The 17,474-nt window shown below is 44.8% G+C and overlaps 1 protein-coding gene across 6 annotated transcripts in view; it reads left to right on the top strand.

Moving 5' to 3' along the window:
• kalrna (kalirin RhoGEF kinase a) overlaps positions 1–17,474 on the top strand; it is a 1,222,490-nt gene that overhangs the window by 654,590 nt on the left and 550,426 nt on the right. For all 6 annotated transcript variants that reach the window (XM_038789521.1, XM_038789520.1, XM_038789517.1 and 3 more), the window contains 3 exons: positions 3,456–3,647; positions 10,536–10,667; positions 11,289–11,519. In XM_038789521.1, coding sequence (XP_038645449.1) covers positions 3,456–3,647; positions 10,536–10,667; positions 11,289–11,519 — 555 coding nt within the window. The remainder of the gene's footprint in view (positions 1–3,455; positions 3,648–10,535; positions 10,668–11,288; positions 11,520–17,474) is intronic.

The following is a 17,474-nucleotide window of genomic DNA, read 5'->3' as shown; positions in this document are numbered from 1 at the left end:
AGTGCAATTGTGATTACTTGTCTCTTCCTTTAAGATTCACGTCTTGAGCAAATACTTTCAAAACCTCTGCCTTCTTAGCCCTGACTTTTTAATCGATCTCTAATTTCTCTGCTACCATTTTCATATTAACCTTTGTTAACTGTCACAAGGCATTCATAGATAGGTCCTGTTTTATTCCAAAAATGCACGAGCAGTAGACCTAGCCATGTTAACGTTAAAATAAATTCAATAAAAGTAACTGTTCAATCTTGTCACAACCTCTGGATTCATATCTTGCAAAAGCTTCCAATTTGTTATGATGTTTGAATTTCCCGTGACCAACTTAAATAGCCCGCCCAATAAGATTGAAAGATTTAAGACTTCTACTGTAAGAAACAAACAAAAAGCAACACAACTAAACATGACTTTGTAGGCAACTATTACTAAACTACAGAAAAGTTATCCCAAATTTATACATTACAGCAAACTCTCTGTACAATTGCAGTTTCTACAGAGTCCACCCCAAAGCGACTCCCATCCGTCTTTACCAAGGAAGTAGATGCTACTCAGGCTTGGATAAAAGTGGAGGTTTATGAGACACTAGAAGAGTTAATAATTCATGTGAAGGAGGTATTGGATAGGCTCTCTTTACTTAAAGTTGATAAGGCACCAGGACTAGATTAGATGCATCCAAGGATATTAAGGGAAATGAGCGTGGAAGTTGTAGTGGCACTGGACAGAATTTTTCTGTCTTCCTTAGATTCAGGGGTGGTCCCAGAGGACAGGAGAATTGAAAGTGTTAGATGCCTGTTCAATAGATGGTGTAAAGGTAAGGGCAGTGACTACAGGCCAGTCAGTTTAACTTTGGTAGTGGGGAAACCTTGAGAAACAATAATTCGGGGAAAAATGAATAGTCACATAGGATGGACAAATAGGGGTTAATTACGGAAAGCCAGTATGGATTTCTTCAGGGAAAATCATGTTTAACTAATTTACGGGAGCTTTTTGAAGAGATAAGAGAGGATTGCTTAGGCAATGGTGTTGACTTTGAAATGGAATTTGATACAGTGCCACACAACGGACTTGTGAGCAAAGTTATAGCTCATGGAATAAAAAGGACAGCAGTAACTTAGATGCAAAATTGGCTGAATAAAAAGAAACAGAACGTAGTGGTTAATAGACATTTCTCGGGCTGGATGAAGGTTTGAGGTCGAGTTTCCCAGGGGTCAATGTTAGGACCCTTAGCCGTCCATATACACAAAAAAGATAGGTGGGGTTGCTGGGTTGCAGAGATAAGGGTGGAGGTGTGGGCTTAAATAGGGTGCTCTTTCTGGGGGCCGGTTGAGACTCAATGGGCCAAACGGCCTCCTTCTGCACTGTAAATTCTATGATTCTATGATTATAATTTAAACTTTAGTGTACAGGGCCTAATTTCAAAGTTTGTAGGTTTAGCGAAACTTGGAAGCATTGTGAATTGTGAGAAGGATAATGTAAAACTTCAAATGGACATGGATAAGTTGGTGGAATGGGCGGACAGGTGACAAATGAAATTCAATGAAGACAAATGTGAAGTGATTAATTTTGGTATGAAGAACATGAAGAGACAATATAAACTAAAGGGTGCAACACTAAAGGGGGAAGGGGGTGCAGGAACAGAGGGACCTGGTTCGTATGTACATAAGTAATTGAAGATGACAAGTTGAGAGGGTGACTAATAAAGCATACAATATCCTAGGCTTTCATAGAATCATAGGATTTACAGTGCAGAAGGAGGTCATTCGGCCCATCGAGTCTGCACCGGCCCTTGGAAAGAGCACCCTACCCAAGCCCACACCATCACTCTATCTCCGTAACCCAGTAACCCCACCCAGTAACCCAGTAACTTACCTTTAATACTAAGGACATCGTGTACAACAGCAAGGAGGTTATGTTGAACTTCTGCAAGACGCTAGTTCAACCTCAGCTGGAGTATTGTGTTCAGTTCTGGGCACAACGCTTAAGAAAGGATGTGAAGGCATAAGAGAGTATAGTGAAGACTCACGAAAATGGTCCCAAGGACGAGGAACTTCAGTTATGAAGATAAAGTGCAGAGGTTGGGACTATTTTCTTGGAGAAGAGAAGGCTGAGAGGAGATTTGGTAGAGATATTCAAAATCATGAGAGCTCAGGGCACAGTAGACAGAAAGAAACAGTTCCCACACGTGTATGGATCGAGAAAGAGATGGGACAGATTTCAACTAATTGGTAAAAGAAGCTAAAGCAACGTACAGAAAACCCTTTTCATGCAGCGAGTGGTTAGGGTTTTGAATGCACTGCCTAACAGTGTGGTGGAAGCAGCTTCAATCAAGGCATTCAAAAGGGGATTAGACTGTTATCTGAAATGGAAGAATGTGCAGGGTTATGGGGAGAAGGCAGAGTAATAACATTTGGTGAGTTGCTTATTTGGAGAGCCGGTGCAAACACAATGGGCTTAAAGGCTTCCTTCTGCTCTGTAACAATTCTGCAAATCTGTGGATAAACATAGTGAGGGAGAAAACATTAATGTTTTTCATCATTTTCTTTATCAGCCAGTGTGAGAAGCTGTCAAACAATTTCCAATTTTTGTCAACTAAACAGAGAATTTAGTGTCCTCTACCAGAATATTATGGAATTAGTTGGCATAAACTTATATGTGCAATGCCTTCCTGTTAATGGCGCCTGCTGGCACTACTGTACGCCTGGTACAAGAGGCTACATGCTACATTATAAAGTGTTGGATTAACTCAGTATCTATGAGAGAGAAACAGAGTCATTTTGAGTCCATATTGACTCTTCAGAAGAATTCCGAGGAAGTGTCATAATGAACTTGAAAACTTAACTCGGTTTCTCTCTCCACAGGTGCCGCCAGACCTGCTGAGGTTTTTCCAGCACGTTCTGTTTTTATTGCAGTTCTCCAGCATCCACAATATTTTGCTTTTATTTTGAACTAAATGTTGCTAGGTAGGCATTGAGTGTATGCAAAGCAAGAGTGAGGTGGGCGGATAACATAATGATTCCAGCTTTAATGCGATGGAACAAATTATGCACCGTACCTGAATTGGACCTAATTTTGCTGTTTATCTTCTAGTTTATTGATACATGCCACCGGTTAATGCTTTGGGTCTTGAAATTAATTATTTGTCTGAGTACTTTACTATAAATGGGAAAGGTAAAACCCTTCATATTATTGTACTGTTTTGTTTAGTATAGTTTCTTTGAGTGTACTATTGATATATTTCTTCAAACGATTTTGTAACAACATTTTAGAATTGGAAAAATGCTATTTTGTGATTATATGTTTCTTTGCTGAAAGAAGAGGGTGACTACCTGAGGCAGAGTGTAAATATTTTAGGAATGTTAATTTGCTAACCTCACTATTTTGCTGCGTTCCTGATGAATGAAGCTGGTGACAAGACATCTTCTGTTCACATTGTAAATGGCAATCTTCTGCTTTTTCAGAACGCATATGTCAACATCAATCGCATCATGTCTGTTGCATCCAGGCTTTCAGAGGCTGGCCATTATGCATCTCAGCAGATCAAGCAGATATCTGCTCAACTTGATCAAGAGTGGAAGAGTTTTGCAGCTGCTCTGGATGAGCGTAGCACTATCTTGGCAATGTCTGCTGTATTTCACCAGAAGGCTGAACAGGTGAGCTTGAGAAAAAAGTCTGTACACATGCATCTCAGAGTCCACAAAGGATAATTATTCATGCAAATAAAACCTATTCTAACAAGATCAATATTACACCATGGACCATAACTTACTGGCTCTCCATATGCATATTTTGGGGGGGGGATACCCCAATGATGAGCTGGGGAATCCCTCTTGGACGTTCCCAGATAAGAGTTTACCCGGCAATTGTCCAGAAGGTCTAACTTCCCCTGGCTCGGAACCATCTGACAAAATGATTTAAATTGCTAACTTCGGATGGTTCTGCCAATTTTACACTCATAGTTACTCTGAAAGAGTTAGATGGGGGAACAAAAGCACTTCTAACTTCAGAGCTACTATTTTAAACACCCATACCAAGCTCTCCGTCGTACACCCCCATGCCCTCAACCCACCAGGGGGTACAACCCCCCCCCCCCGCCCCCTGTGCCCCAAACCTCCCAGGGGACCCCCAACTAAGCAACCTCCCCCACACTGTGTTCCCACCCCCACAGCTGGTGCCATAAAATGGGGGCTTATTCTTTGCTACATTCCATTTGCACTACACCGCTGGAGTCATGGACACACTTCACTTCTTCACCCTCACCCACCCTGAGTCTGGAAGCACAGGTAAGTCGCTACAGAGTGGCAATCCGCCACTGATTGTCACTCCGAGCAGCTTATGTGCCATTATTTTATTGATCAAAGTTAATGGTAATGGTTTTTCATCTTTTCAATTTAAACAATCCCTGATTCTTGTTTTTTCTGATGTGGAGATGCTAGTGTTGGACTGGGGTGAGCACAGTAAGACGTCTAACAACACCAGGTTAAAGTCCAACAGGTTTGTTTCAAACACGAGCTTTCGGAGCACTGCTCCTTTCTCACCTGAATTACGCAAGTCTTTACAGATCCAGAAATAGGGGTAACCCCAGGTTAAAGAGGTGTGAATTATCTCAAGCCAGGACAGTTGGTACGATTTCGCAATCCCAGGCCAGATGGTGGGGGATGAATGTAATGCAACATGAATCCAAGGTCCCGGTTGAGGCCGCACTCCTGTGAAGACATTGTGATCCAGAATGAAGCAGATGAGTTGCAGAATTGCGTCTGGAGATTGGCAGTTGTCGGTGTTGAGTACTGAGGCTGTTGCAACAATGCCGTCATCATGGGGGATGTTGGTGTAGAGTGCCGAGACGTCCATTGTGACGAGGAATGTTCCTGGTTCAACTGGTCCATGGGTGCTCAGTTTCTGTAGGAAGTCCGTCGTGTCACGACAGAAGCTGGGCATACCTTGTACGATGGGTTGTCGCGACACGACGGACTTCCTACAGAAACTCAGCACCCATGGACCAGTTGAACCAGGAACATTCCTCGTCACAATGGACGTCTTGGCACTCTACACCCGCATCCCCCATGATGACGGCATTGCTGCAACAGCCTAAGTACTCAACACCGACAACTGCCAATCTCCAGAAGCATTTCTGCAACTCATCCGCTTCATTCTGGATCACAACGTCTTCACCTTCGACAACAAGTTCTACATCCAGACGCACGGAACAGCCATGGGGACCAAATTCGCACCTCAATATGCCAACATCTTCATGCACAAGTTTGAGCAAGACCTCCTCACCGCACAGGGCCTTCAACCAACATTATACACCAGATACATCGATGACATTTTTTCCTTTGGACCCATGGCAAAGAATCACTGAAACGACTACTCGATGACATCAACAAGTTCCATCCACCATCAGACTCACCATGGACTACTCTCCAAAATCAGTTGCATTCTTGGACACACTCATCTCCGTCAAGGACGGTCACCTCAGCACTTTGCGTTACCGCAAGCCCACGGATAATCTCACGATGCTCCACTTCTCCAGCTTCCACCCTAAACACATTAAAAAAGCCATCCCTATGGACAAGCCCTCTGTGTACTCAGGATCTGCTCAGACGAGGAAGAGCGTAACAGACATCTACAGATGCTGAAAGATGCCCTCGTACGAACAGGATATGGCACTCGACTCATCGATCGACAGTTCCAACGCGCCACATTAAAAACCGCACCGACCTCCTCAGAAGACAAACACGGGAAACAACCGACAGGGTACCCTTCGTCGTCCAATACTTTCCCGGAGCGGAGAAACTACGACATCTTCTTCACAGTCTTCAACACATCATCGATGAAGATGAACATCTAGCCAAGGTCATCCCCACACCCCCACTACTTGCCTTCAAACAACCGCGCGACCTCACAAACCATTGTTTTCAGCAAATTACCCAGCCTTCAGAACAGCGACCACGACACCACACAACCCTGCCAGGGCAATCTCTGCAAGACATGCCAGATCATCGACTTAGATACCGCCATTACACGTGAGAACACCACCCACAAGGTACACGGTACATACTCATGCGACTCGGCCAACGTTGTCTACCTCATACGCTGCAGGAAAGGATGTCCCGAAGCGTGGTACATTGGCGAGACCATGAAGACGCTGTGACAACGAATGAACGGACATCGCGCAACAATCACCAGGCAGGAATGTTCCCTTTCAGTCGGGGAACACTTCAGCAGTCAAGGGCATTCAGCCTCTGATCTCCGGGTAAGCGTTCTCCAAGGCGGCCTTCAGGGCGCGCGATAACGCAGAATCGCCGAGCAGAAACATAAAAGCCAAGTTACACACACATGAGTACGGCCTCAACTGGGACCTGGGATTCATGTCGTATTACATTCATCCCCCACCATCTGGCCTGGACTTGCGAAATCCTACCAACTGTCCTGGCTTGAGACAATTAACACCACTTTAACCTGGGGTTACCACTATCTCTGGATCTGTAAAGACTTGATTACCTGCAAATGCTCGCATTCTGAGCATTGTCTGGCATCTTTGAATTTGTCTGTATATATGTTTCTGGAACATACCTCTTCATTCACCTGAGGAAGGAGCAGTGCTCCAAAAGCTAGTGTTTGAAACAAACCTGTTGGACTTTAACCTGGTGTTGTAAGACTTCTTATTGTTTTTTCTGGACTGTACTGTTGAAAGGACACATCTGTGTAAAATGCCTTTTACAAGTACTGAAACCCTTGCTGAAAGGTTTGTGATAATTACTCTCGAAATTGATTTTGGGACCAAGGTGTCTGTTTTGCAGAACACCAACAAGTATCAGCTTCATGAAGCACTGTGGGCGCGATTCTCCGCTCCCCACGCCGGGTGGGAGAATCGCGGGAGGGCCGGGCGACTCACGACACGCCGCCCTGGCACCCTGCGATTTCCCGCCGAATCACCGCTCGCCGTTTTTCATGGCAACCGGTGATTCTCCGGCCCGGATGGTCCAAGCGGCCTGCCGTTCCCGACCAGTTCACGACCAGGCGGCAATCACACCTGGTCGCTGCCGTCGTGAACATGGGCGCCAGATGCTCGTTTGTGGCTTGTGGGGGGCGGAGAGGGGAGTGAGCACCACGACCGTGCTCGGGAGGGGATTGGCCCGCGATTGGTGTCCACTGATCGTCGGGCCGACGTCTTAAAGGGACGCACTCTTTCCCCTCCGCCGACCCTCAAGATCAAGCCGCCACGTCTTGCAGGGCAGCGGAGGGGAAGACGGCAACCGCGCACGCGCGGGTTGGAGCTGTCAGCCGTCGTGACGTCAGGTGTGGCCTCCGAGGCCGTCGTGAAACTCGGCCGAGTTCATGACGGCCTTCCCGATTCATCGCGGGAGCGGAGAATTCCGCCCTGTATTGCTGTCGGGTTCTCTGATTCAGTCATTGATGTTGAAATTGCTTCAGTTTATTGAGAAGCTGTGTATTAACAAGTTCTGGGTATCATCAGAGCCCCTTGGCAGGCTATGTTGATTCCTAGGGTTAGATAATGCCCGAAGATGCAGCACACACAGTTTCTTCCATGATATCACTGGGGAAATTACTCAGAATGGCGCTATGCAAATACATTTCTCACCCTCTGTTTCTAATAAGAGCATAAAGCATATCTTTTCTCTTTCCATTCCAAATGCTTATTGCAAAAAGCAAGTATTTTTATCCACATAAAAGATTTAAAAAGAACAAACTCCTCCACAAGAGCAATCCTGGTACAAATTATTGTAATTATGCCCGTCCCTTTGGGTTGGAGACATTTTTCCAAGTTCTAATTAACCAATCACTCTCACTGTTGGTAGTGTTTACATAGTAAACACGTTATACTCAACATTTAATTACATTGTTGATGTGCCAATTAAAGGGGCATTTGGAGGTTATTGCTACCATTGTGCAATACTATGAATTGGCAGCATTCAAGTTTGGTTGATATTTCACAAATATATTAAGTCACTAATCTATCCCTGACAACATAAGGAACAAATAATACTGAAAACGTACAAAAAGCTTTGAATATTATAACCAGAGCTACTGTTTTATTATAAATGAATATGTTAAATTTTACATTCGTGACACTGGATTTCAGACTTTTCGTGATCATATTCCTCAATTCAGTCCATCTTTTTCCAAAATCCAATAACCTTGCCTGTAATTTATGAAAGTACATAGTTATACAAAGAAGAATTCTGCACTTCTCCAATTCTGGCATCACCAATTTTAATTGATCTTCCGTAGGCAGCAGTACTTTTAGTTATCCAAATCCCGATTTCTAGAATTCCTCTCCAAACCACTTAGTCTCTCTACCTCTCTCTCCTCCTTTAGGACAGTCCTTAAAACCTACCTCATCGGTCAAGTTTACAGCTACCTATCCTATGCTGGTTTAGCTCAGTGGGCTAGACAGCTGGTTTGTGATGTGGAACAAAGCCAGCAGTGGGGGTTCAATTCCTGTACTAGCTGAGAATTCTGAATTCTCCCTCTGTGTACCCAAACAAGCACCAGGATGTGGCGACTCGGGGCTTTTCACAGTAACTTCATTGTAGTGTTAATGTAAGCCTACTTGTGACAATAAAGGTTATTTATTTAATAGCACCTTACGTGGCTCTGTGGCGGATTATTTTGGATAATGCTCCTGTGAAGTGCCTTGGGACATTTGAGTGTTTAAAGGTGCTATAGAAATGCAAGTTGTTGCTGTTGCTATTGAAATGAACCTGTTGTAATTTAAGCTTCAGATGTCTTCATTCCGTACTGTCCCAGTTTAATGGTAATCAAATGCATACATTTCTGGAATCCTTGCAATAAATGAGCCAGAGGCTAATTGTTTTGTTAAAAACCACCATAAAAAGGGCAATGCACAACTTCATCTGTTTTAGTGAGCCTTTCCTGGGGCACTGCTTGGTCATATATAAAGGAGTGTGTGATAGCCATTAGTAAGGCTTGCAGTTTCTAATGAGGCAGTTAGACCCTGCACAACTGTCTCCCTGCATCTTCCAAGGATAGGGACATCTATATTTTTTTGGTAGGATGCTGGCTGCTAAAGGATCAATTGCTTCAGATTCAGGGGAAGGAAATGGCTGTGACACATGCTGCGGCAAAGTACTTCTGATTGTCCTTGTTCCCGCATTTATGTACACTCCCATCTGTGTCCCAGAAGTAACCTTTACAGAGCTTGGTATATCTGCTCATAGAAAATCTATGGTCACCACCAGTGCTTCAGCAAGGAGACCATTGCCAAGTTATGATGCCTCTTGGAGTCCAAACTGCTGATATCTTTCACTAGGGATAGCTGCACTATCACATGGCATAGTGGCTAGCTTGAGGGCAGCAATATGAGAGACCTAGGAATTAATCTTCTTTGCATCGAATTCTTGAAGAAAGTAGAAGCACAATGCAGGTGTGATGTAACTTGTAAAGAGGATAATAGGAATTAAACTAAAAAGCTGTATATTTCATTCAACCTGGGAAAATGCATAATAAATCTATAAAGGTTCTAAGTTTAAAAAATTAGGATGTAGAACAGAAGTGTTCAACCAATCCCATGGTCAGATTAACTTTTTTTTCTCAAAACAAGCAGTATTTGCTCAATTTTTACCTGCCCCACCCTGCAAGAAACATGTTGATAGAGAATTAAAATTAATGGCGGGGAGAAGGTTTCAACACCATCTTCCCGACTTCTTTCTATGCCTCATGTCTTCCCCCTGCCCTCACTCTGTTTAAACTAAACCTGAAGGCTCTTTACCCAGAGAAGCAGGGCTGTTATTTCTATGGCAACGTCAATGACATGATGGATATGTGCATGTCATTTTAACTGCATGCCTGACTAAGCTGGTGACAGACAGGAGCCAGGACGCAAGAGACCCAGGGAAGCTCACTTTGGTTATATTTTAAAGCTTCCTTGCTGACCAGGTGGGATATGGTTGGGATTTGAAATCAGTGTATGACAATGACATCTGCGAGTTAAAATCTTTGGGATCTCTTGCTCTCGGGACAAGGCGGGTTTCCCATTGGGAGGGGTCTAGGGGTTGCGTCCAAGGGTTGTGAGATCGGGGTGCCATTTAAAAGTGGTGCATTTAAAAAAGACGGCAAGGGTTGCATTCAACAGGAAAACCCATTTACAGCAGCGGGACCAGAAGATCCCACCGGCAGCCAATGGCAGGCTACCTCCCGCTGCCTCGAAACTCGTGAAAATATGAAGTGCACTGCAGATCTTAACAACTTGCTATCTAAACATACTCTCCTCATCCATAGAACCATAGAAAAGTTACACCTTCCTGCACCCGGTCCATAGTCTTGTACCTTAGAGCACTAAAGATGCAGGTCCAGGTACTTTTTAAAAGAGTTTACAGTTCCTGCCTCCACCACCAACTCAGGCAGCGAATTCCAGACACCCACTACCCTCTGACTAAAAAAGTTATTTCCCTCATGTCCCCTCTACACCTTCTGCTTTTGCTTCATTTCACTGCAAGATTTTTTCAAAGGAAAAATATAATTACTATTAATGACTGCTTCCAATTTTGTTTTAGTATTTATCAAGTGTTGATATCTGGTGCAAAACCTGTGCTGAGGGAGGACTTCCATCTGAAATGCAAGATTTGGAGATTGCCATTCACCATCATCAAACGCTATATGAGCAGATCACACAGGCATATGCAGAGGTAAAGAGGCGATCCATTCATTTCAGGGTGTACACAGTCATCCAATTGCTTTCTTTGGTCAGTCATTCTGCTGATTGGAATTTGGTTTCTCTTCTTTTTAAGTTCCCCCATTTATTTGATTTTAAAGCATTTCTCAATCAGTTACTCGCAAATCTGTTCCCTTGAAATTTCTGACCTTACTTCTATGAATTCTGTCATTTAATCAATTGATATCAAGTATGAAATAACTATGTTCTTTTGTTTATTCAAACCATCTGAAGTGTTGCATAATCCATGAGGATCCCATTTTATGGACCTATTGGAATTGAAAATTCATATTGTTCCAGATAATTTGTTACACTTGTCAGCTTATTTTATTGGTGAAAATGCATTCTGAAGCCACGAGACAGCTTCAAAATGCCATTCTTACCATGACGGTTTAAGTCAGGCAGTGCTAATGATTATAAATATTGTAGACTCAGTTGTAATTTGGACACAAATATTTAGCAGTGGAAAAGGGAGAAACATTAAAGGAAGCTAGTAGAATTTAATTGAATCATGGTCGACAAATTATTGATGCCATAATCAATTCTTTAGATTGGCATGTCTATTATATTTAGCTATCTATTATATTTATTACAGGTAAGTCAGGATGGCAAAGCTCTACTAGATGTACTGCAGCGACCTTTAAGCCCGGGGAATTCTGATTCACTCACTGCAACTGCAAACTACTCCAAAGCGGTTCATCGAGTCTTAGACATTGTGCATGAAGTGTTGCATCACCAGCGAAGGCTTGAAAGTATCTGGCAACACCGCAAGGTCCGACTGCATCAACGACTTCAGCTGTGTGTTTTCCAGCAGGACGTTCAACAGGTAAAATAAAAGCAAAACATTGTGATTTTTGGAGATCTGAAGTAAAAACAGAAAATGCTGGAAAAACTCAGAAGGCCTGGCAGCATCTGTGGCAAGAGAAACAGAGTTAATGGGAGCGATCTAACCAACATAAAACAGAGACGAGCGAGCTCCTCAGTTCAGGAGATAGTCTGCACCATTTTGAAATGGCACCCCGATCTCACGACCTTCAGAATCCATCCCTGGACCTCCCCAACGTCCCAACTTACCTGCTGGGGGGTCCACGGGCCCCCCACATCCCACCACAGATGTGCAGGGCACCCCTGGCCCTATCCCTGACATGGACACAATGCAAGCTTGGCACCTTGGCACTTCCAGCCTGGCACCCTGGTAGTGCCATCTGGTATGGTGGCAGTGCCAGGCTGGCATCTGGGTGGCATTACCAGGGTGCCTAATTGGCACTATCAGGGAAGGTACCCAGCTGGCACCAGCAGTGCCAGAGTGCCAGCTTGGCTGGAGACCAACTACCCGCAGGCCTTCAATCACCTGGGAGAGCCCCCCCCCCCCCCCCCCCCCCAAGTACTGTTCTGCCTGGGACTCTTTTGAGTGCACCAGTAATAAACGGAGCCTGGTTGGGGTCTCTTCAGTGAGGCCCATAGATGCTGGGTAGCCTTTTGATTTAGTAAAGGCAGAGGTAAGACAGTTTCTCAGTCAAATTAATTCTGCAAGATTGGATCCCTAACCAGATCTTGCCAGGTGGAACGGTTGTCGGGAAGCCCAGGGGAGGCCTCTCCTGGCATGTACCAGCCCCATTGCACCCCTGTTGATGGCGCCAATGTTTCAAAACCATTAGGACTCATCTTCATCAACCACATCAAAGAGAGGTAAGTGCATTCCAATCACCAGATGCATTCCAATCACTCAAGCATGTGATTGGAATGCGCTTGCTGCTCTTTGATGTGGTTGATGTTTATAAACATTAGGCTTTCATCTATGGAGGGAAATAAATGAATCAAGGCTGCAGCTGGTTTGTGGAAGCTGACAATCACAGATCACTACTAGAAAGGAATGAATGGGTTGTGGCTAATGGATCTGCGGGGTTGAAAGACAGATCACAACTGTCTTCATTCCAGGAATGGACAGAAGCCTCCAGATAAAAGAGGAGAGAGAGGCAGTGAGGATTAGGGAGGGAATTTCAGAGCTTCAGACCTAAACAGGTGTCGGCATGACCATCTATGGTGGAGCAATGTAAACCATTCTGTGTTTAGTGAATGTTGTAATAACAGGTGGGCTAGTAATTGTGTATGTGAATTTTTATATTTTGGAGGGGCATACAGTAAGATGAATGGGGAACTATCATTGTAATTACATTGTGATGATTTTTGTGATGAAATATGTTTGAAAGGAAAATTAAAACTGAGAAGGATTTTGTGCGGTATGACCCGATAAATAACAAAACAGACGATAACCTATTGAAAGTGTAGAATCATAACTAGAAGAAAGAAACATATGTCGGGGGTTTGCAGCAAGGTTTATTTTTTCTGTTCGTATTAAGTCTAGATTTTCTTGTAAAATAATTGCTTCAAGTTGAGCCCCTCTATTTCCTACACTCTGCTCATTTTAACTTTCTTTTCTTTTACTTATCGCAACTCCCACAATTTTCTTTGTCCCAGGTTGTTTGGTCCTTTAGCAGCAACCTTATTACATTCTTCTATTCCATGCCCCACTGCTAAAACTGATATCTGCATGAATATTATCCTTCCCTTTTCACTTTTAGTTTCTACTGGTTAATTTTCTTTTTTCAGCTCCTCTCCCAGTTTAGATATTTTGGCCACAAAATTAAAAATGGCAGGTGCCATTTTGCCTCCAAAATGGGATCTGCAGCATGTGCTTAAAGTTGCACTTAACATAATTTTGGTGAGGGCATGAGCATGCATCTGGGAACATCTGTCAGAAGACTGCAGAGTACGTACATTATAACGTCAACCAGTGTGAAATGCAGAAATCTGCCACCTGTTGCAGCCATCATTGCCAGTGGCTGTGAAAGTTACTGTGGCCCATGAACTTTTCTGCGTTGAATTTCTTCCAGGCTGGAACAGGTGATATTTGCAACATCTCACACTTTATTCCCCATTGTCGCATAACGGTGGTTCCTGACGTTCTAAATTCTGAGACAGCGGAATGAACTTCATTCTCACTCACCACAGAGGAGCAGGCAGAGCGAGCTCGCAGTTTCTTTGTCATTCAGGATGCCATTAATTGAACACACATCATTTTGTGGCTGTCAGATACAAATTCTGAGATGTAGATCAAATTTAAGGGATTTGATTCCATCAACATCCAGCTGGTGTGCAACCAAATGCCTGATATCCTGAAAGGAGTCAAGAATAATTTTGTGTACTCAAATTCCTCCTCTTCTGTAGACCTCCCCATCAAAGTGCTCATCTGAGAACACTGCAGCAGAACTCACCCGGGAAACTAGCACCTATTCTATCTTTCCCCTTCTCTGGATAGAAGCATGTCTGGGGTCTCGCTACATGTGGATCCCCTTTCCAATATATAATAATTATAGTCTTATATTGTCACAAGTATGAAGTTATCCTCTAGTTCCCCAGGGCCAGTAAAATTCTGCAGGTGACGTTCCTACTGCCTACCAGTCCACCCGATCTCACTGCAAATGTACAAATGATGGGTTGGAGCAGCCCAGCCTCCTGCAGCCCAATTGAGCTGGCCCTCAAGTGACCAATTAAAGGTGGCAGTGCGGGAAAAGTGGGCAGGTTAGCCTTTGGTGGGAAAAAGGGGAGGATGCTTCTTTTAGCAGTCCCGTGTTCTGCTTGGGGTGTCCCCCACCCACTAATGTCTGCCTCCCGGGTGTCCTCTCCCACCTGACCTTTGCACCCTATTTCCCTCCCCTTATCCCCCCCCCCCCCCCCCCCCCCCCCCCCCCCCCCCTCGGGCCTCTGGATTTGGCCTCACTGAATTTCAACCATTTCTCACCTCTTTGTTTTGTGGGATTGAATGTAATTCCAGCAGTGGCTACCACCCTGGTAGAATAGCGGGGTCTGGAGAACTGCCGACCAATCTGATAGGCCATCAGGTTTTGGAGTCAGGCTCTCCTCCCCAGATATGGGCTGAAGGCTTGTCTCAGCTGATTAATGCTCCTCAGAGCATTACATGGCTGAGGGACTGCCATCTGGAGTAGTGGTGAGCTCTTGCCACCTATTAAATTCTGACAAATACCCTTTGTGTCTGAGAAGTAAATTGATGTGAGTGTGCAAGGCTAATGATACTGTTGATGTGATATGACAGCACAAAGTTGGCACGCTGCCTGAATCAATGGGTGCACGTTAATTGCACGTTTCAATCCCTATGCCCATTTTTGGATACTGCCCAATTAGCCCCCCTTGTATCTTCCATATTAAATCTATTTTCCTGTACTCTTTATTCAGTTAAAGCTCATTGTTGTGGAATAGTTTCCATCTGGTGCCAATACACATTTAATCATGCCAATCGTTCTGCCTTTCCCTATGACCATCAGCGGAGAGCTGCACCTAAACTTGTGTCTGAGTTTGCTAAATTTAATTTTTCAGGACTTAAGGCTTTTCTCATAGCATTGGCACCCACATGGAACACAATGACTGCATACTCTTGTTACCTTGATGTCTCTAAGTTGGCTGCTACCACTTTAAGGACACTTTGCACCCTAAAAAGCAATTTGGGACACCTAAGGTCATTAAAGGTGCTGTATAAATACCCAGCGTGCTGTCACACCGGCGCCTGATGGATGTTCAGTGAAGGGGATATTCCGGCGGGAGGACAAGCTAATGATATGCAGATGTATTTAAATGAGGTTCCGGTTTTCCGGGAAATTGAAAAACGGGGGCTGGATTCTCCAATCCTCCACGCTGAAATCGCGTTCGGCGAAGGGGCAGAGAGTCCCCGATGATGCTGAAATTGGGGGCGGCGCCGCTTTTGCGATGCTCCACCCCCTGAAAAGCAGCATACTCTAGGACAGGGGTGGGCAAACTTTTCCGTGCAAGGGCCACATTCAGAAATTCACAATTTTAAAGGGCCGCATAGTATATTAATTAATAGTCCCGGTTGTAACCAATTAGTGTGCAGCATATACCTCAGCGCTTCCCCCGGCGGCATCCTGCCTTTAGCCCTCTTTTTCTCTACTTTTCAAAAATGGCGCTTCACCCGGTTATGATTCTGGGCGCCTCATATAGAACATAGAACAGCACAGCACAGAACAGGCCCTTCGGCCCTCGATGTTGTGCCGAGCAATGATCACCCTACTCATGTCAACGTATCCACCCTATACCAGTAACCCAACAGCCCCCCCCCCATTAACCTTATAAAAGAATATAAAAAATTAAAAAAAAAAATAATAATTTAAAAAAAAAAAATTTTTTTTTTTTTTTTAGTGGCTTGATCTTGGTGGGCCGCATAAAGACCTTTGGCGGGCCGCATGCGGCCCGCGGGCCGTAGTTTGCCCACCCCTGCTCTAGGAGTACGCTGCACGCCGTAACCACGCTCTCCTTACGTTGCCCCACGATGCTCCGTCCCCAGCCGGCTGAGTTCCTGACGGCGTGGGTCGCATGTGGACTCACCCATCAGGTACTCAGCGTGGTGGCTGCGGACTCAGTCCAGCACCGCCACAGTCAGGGGACGACCGATCCGCGGATAGGGGGGCATTATTCGGGGCTGCCTGCACTGTGGTGGGGTGGTCTGGGGCGCACGAGCCGGCCGAAGGGCGGGATTATTTTGGGGGCCAGGTCTGCGAGCGGCATCCGCCATGAGGCACGGCGCAGCCGCTGTAGCCCACTGCTGTGCGCACGCACGGCCACAGACCTGGCAATTCTCTGGCGCGTATCGGCAGCTAGAATTGGGAGCTCTACGTGGCCTCCCTGCTAGCTCCCCTTGGAACAGGAAATCGGTGGCCGTTTTGCGCCAGTTTTCCACCATTTTCATGTCGGCGTGGGGACTTAGTCTCCAGAATGGAGAATTCAGCCCATGATCTCGCCGTCGGAACGGCTCCCCCCTGACTGTGGGAGCGCTGGACCCAGTCCGCAACCGCCACATGAGGTCCCCGAGGGGTGTGAGCACACGTGTCCCACACCTTCAGGGACTGGGTCCATCGGAGACAGAGCATCGGGGGAGGGCCTCAGGTGACACCCTGAGGCCATCCATACGATGTGCGCCATACTTGACCGTTTTTGAGAGGGCGAAGCTTCACAAAAGCGGCGCTGCTCCTGATTCTGGCATAAATGGGGATTCTCCGGCCGAAGAACTCTCCGCAGAACACAATTTCAGCGTCGGTGATCAGAGAATCCAGCCCCTGAGATTTCCCTAGTTGCTACATGCAGTTTATAACTGACTGGAATAGTCTGATGGGGGTTCTCTGCTGGGTGATGTGTGAAGCTCCCTAATAAATTATGTTTCCCTGCTGATTTCCTGCAGCAAGTTACAACAGAAGAATAGGAGAGCCAGACATAAATTCAAGGCCAGCTTCTAACAAATGCGTGTAGGCTTGAAAGATTAGTGTTTTATTTTTGCCTTTATCAACTGTTAATTGACAAACCAGGCATGATTATAGTCGTTGAATTTCAGTGTTCATGTTAACTCTTGACAGAAGAAATAAGAATTTTATTGCCTGAAAATAAAAGTTCATATTGGCTCATTTCATCAGTTATTCAAGACAAAGGATTTCAAAGATAACTTATCTTCTCAGATTCCAATTGGTCCATATTATTAAAACCTTTGTAATAAAACATTGACAGCTGAAATGAGTAAAGTATTTTATAAGGAGACAGTTGCTTTCAGAATTCTTACTGACAATGTCAGTATCTTGAATTGAATATTTTATGGATTGTGTCCTTTGACTGGAATGTTTTGCACATTGACTGAAACTCTTTGGACACTGCCTTCTTAAGAAATTCCTGTTAAAAATAACATTTAATTTTATGCGGAACT

Source organism: Scyliorhinus canicula, chromosome 2, assembly GCF_902713615.1.
Source record: "Scyliorhinus canicula chromosome 2, sScyCan1.1, whole genome shotgun sequence".
Lineage (NCBI taxonomy): Eukaryota > Metazoa > Chordata > Chondrichthyes > Carcharhiniformes > Scyliorhinidae > Scyliorhinus > Scyliorhinus canicula.
The sequence above is the reverse complement of the archived record's forward strand: the minus strand, read 5'-3'. Positions and strand labels throughout refer to the sequence as shown.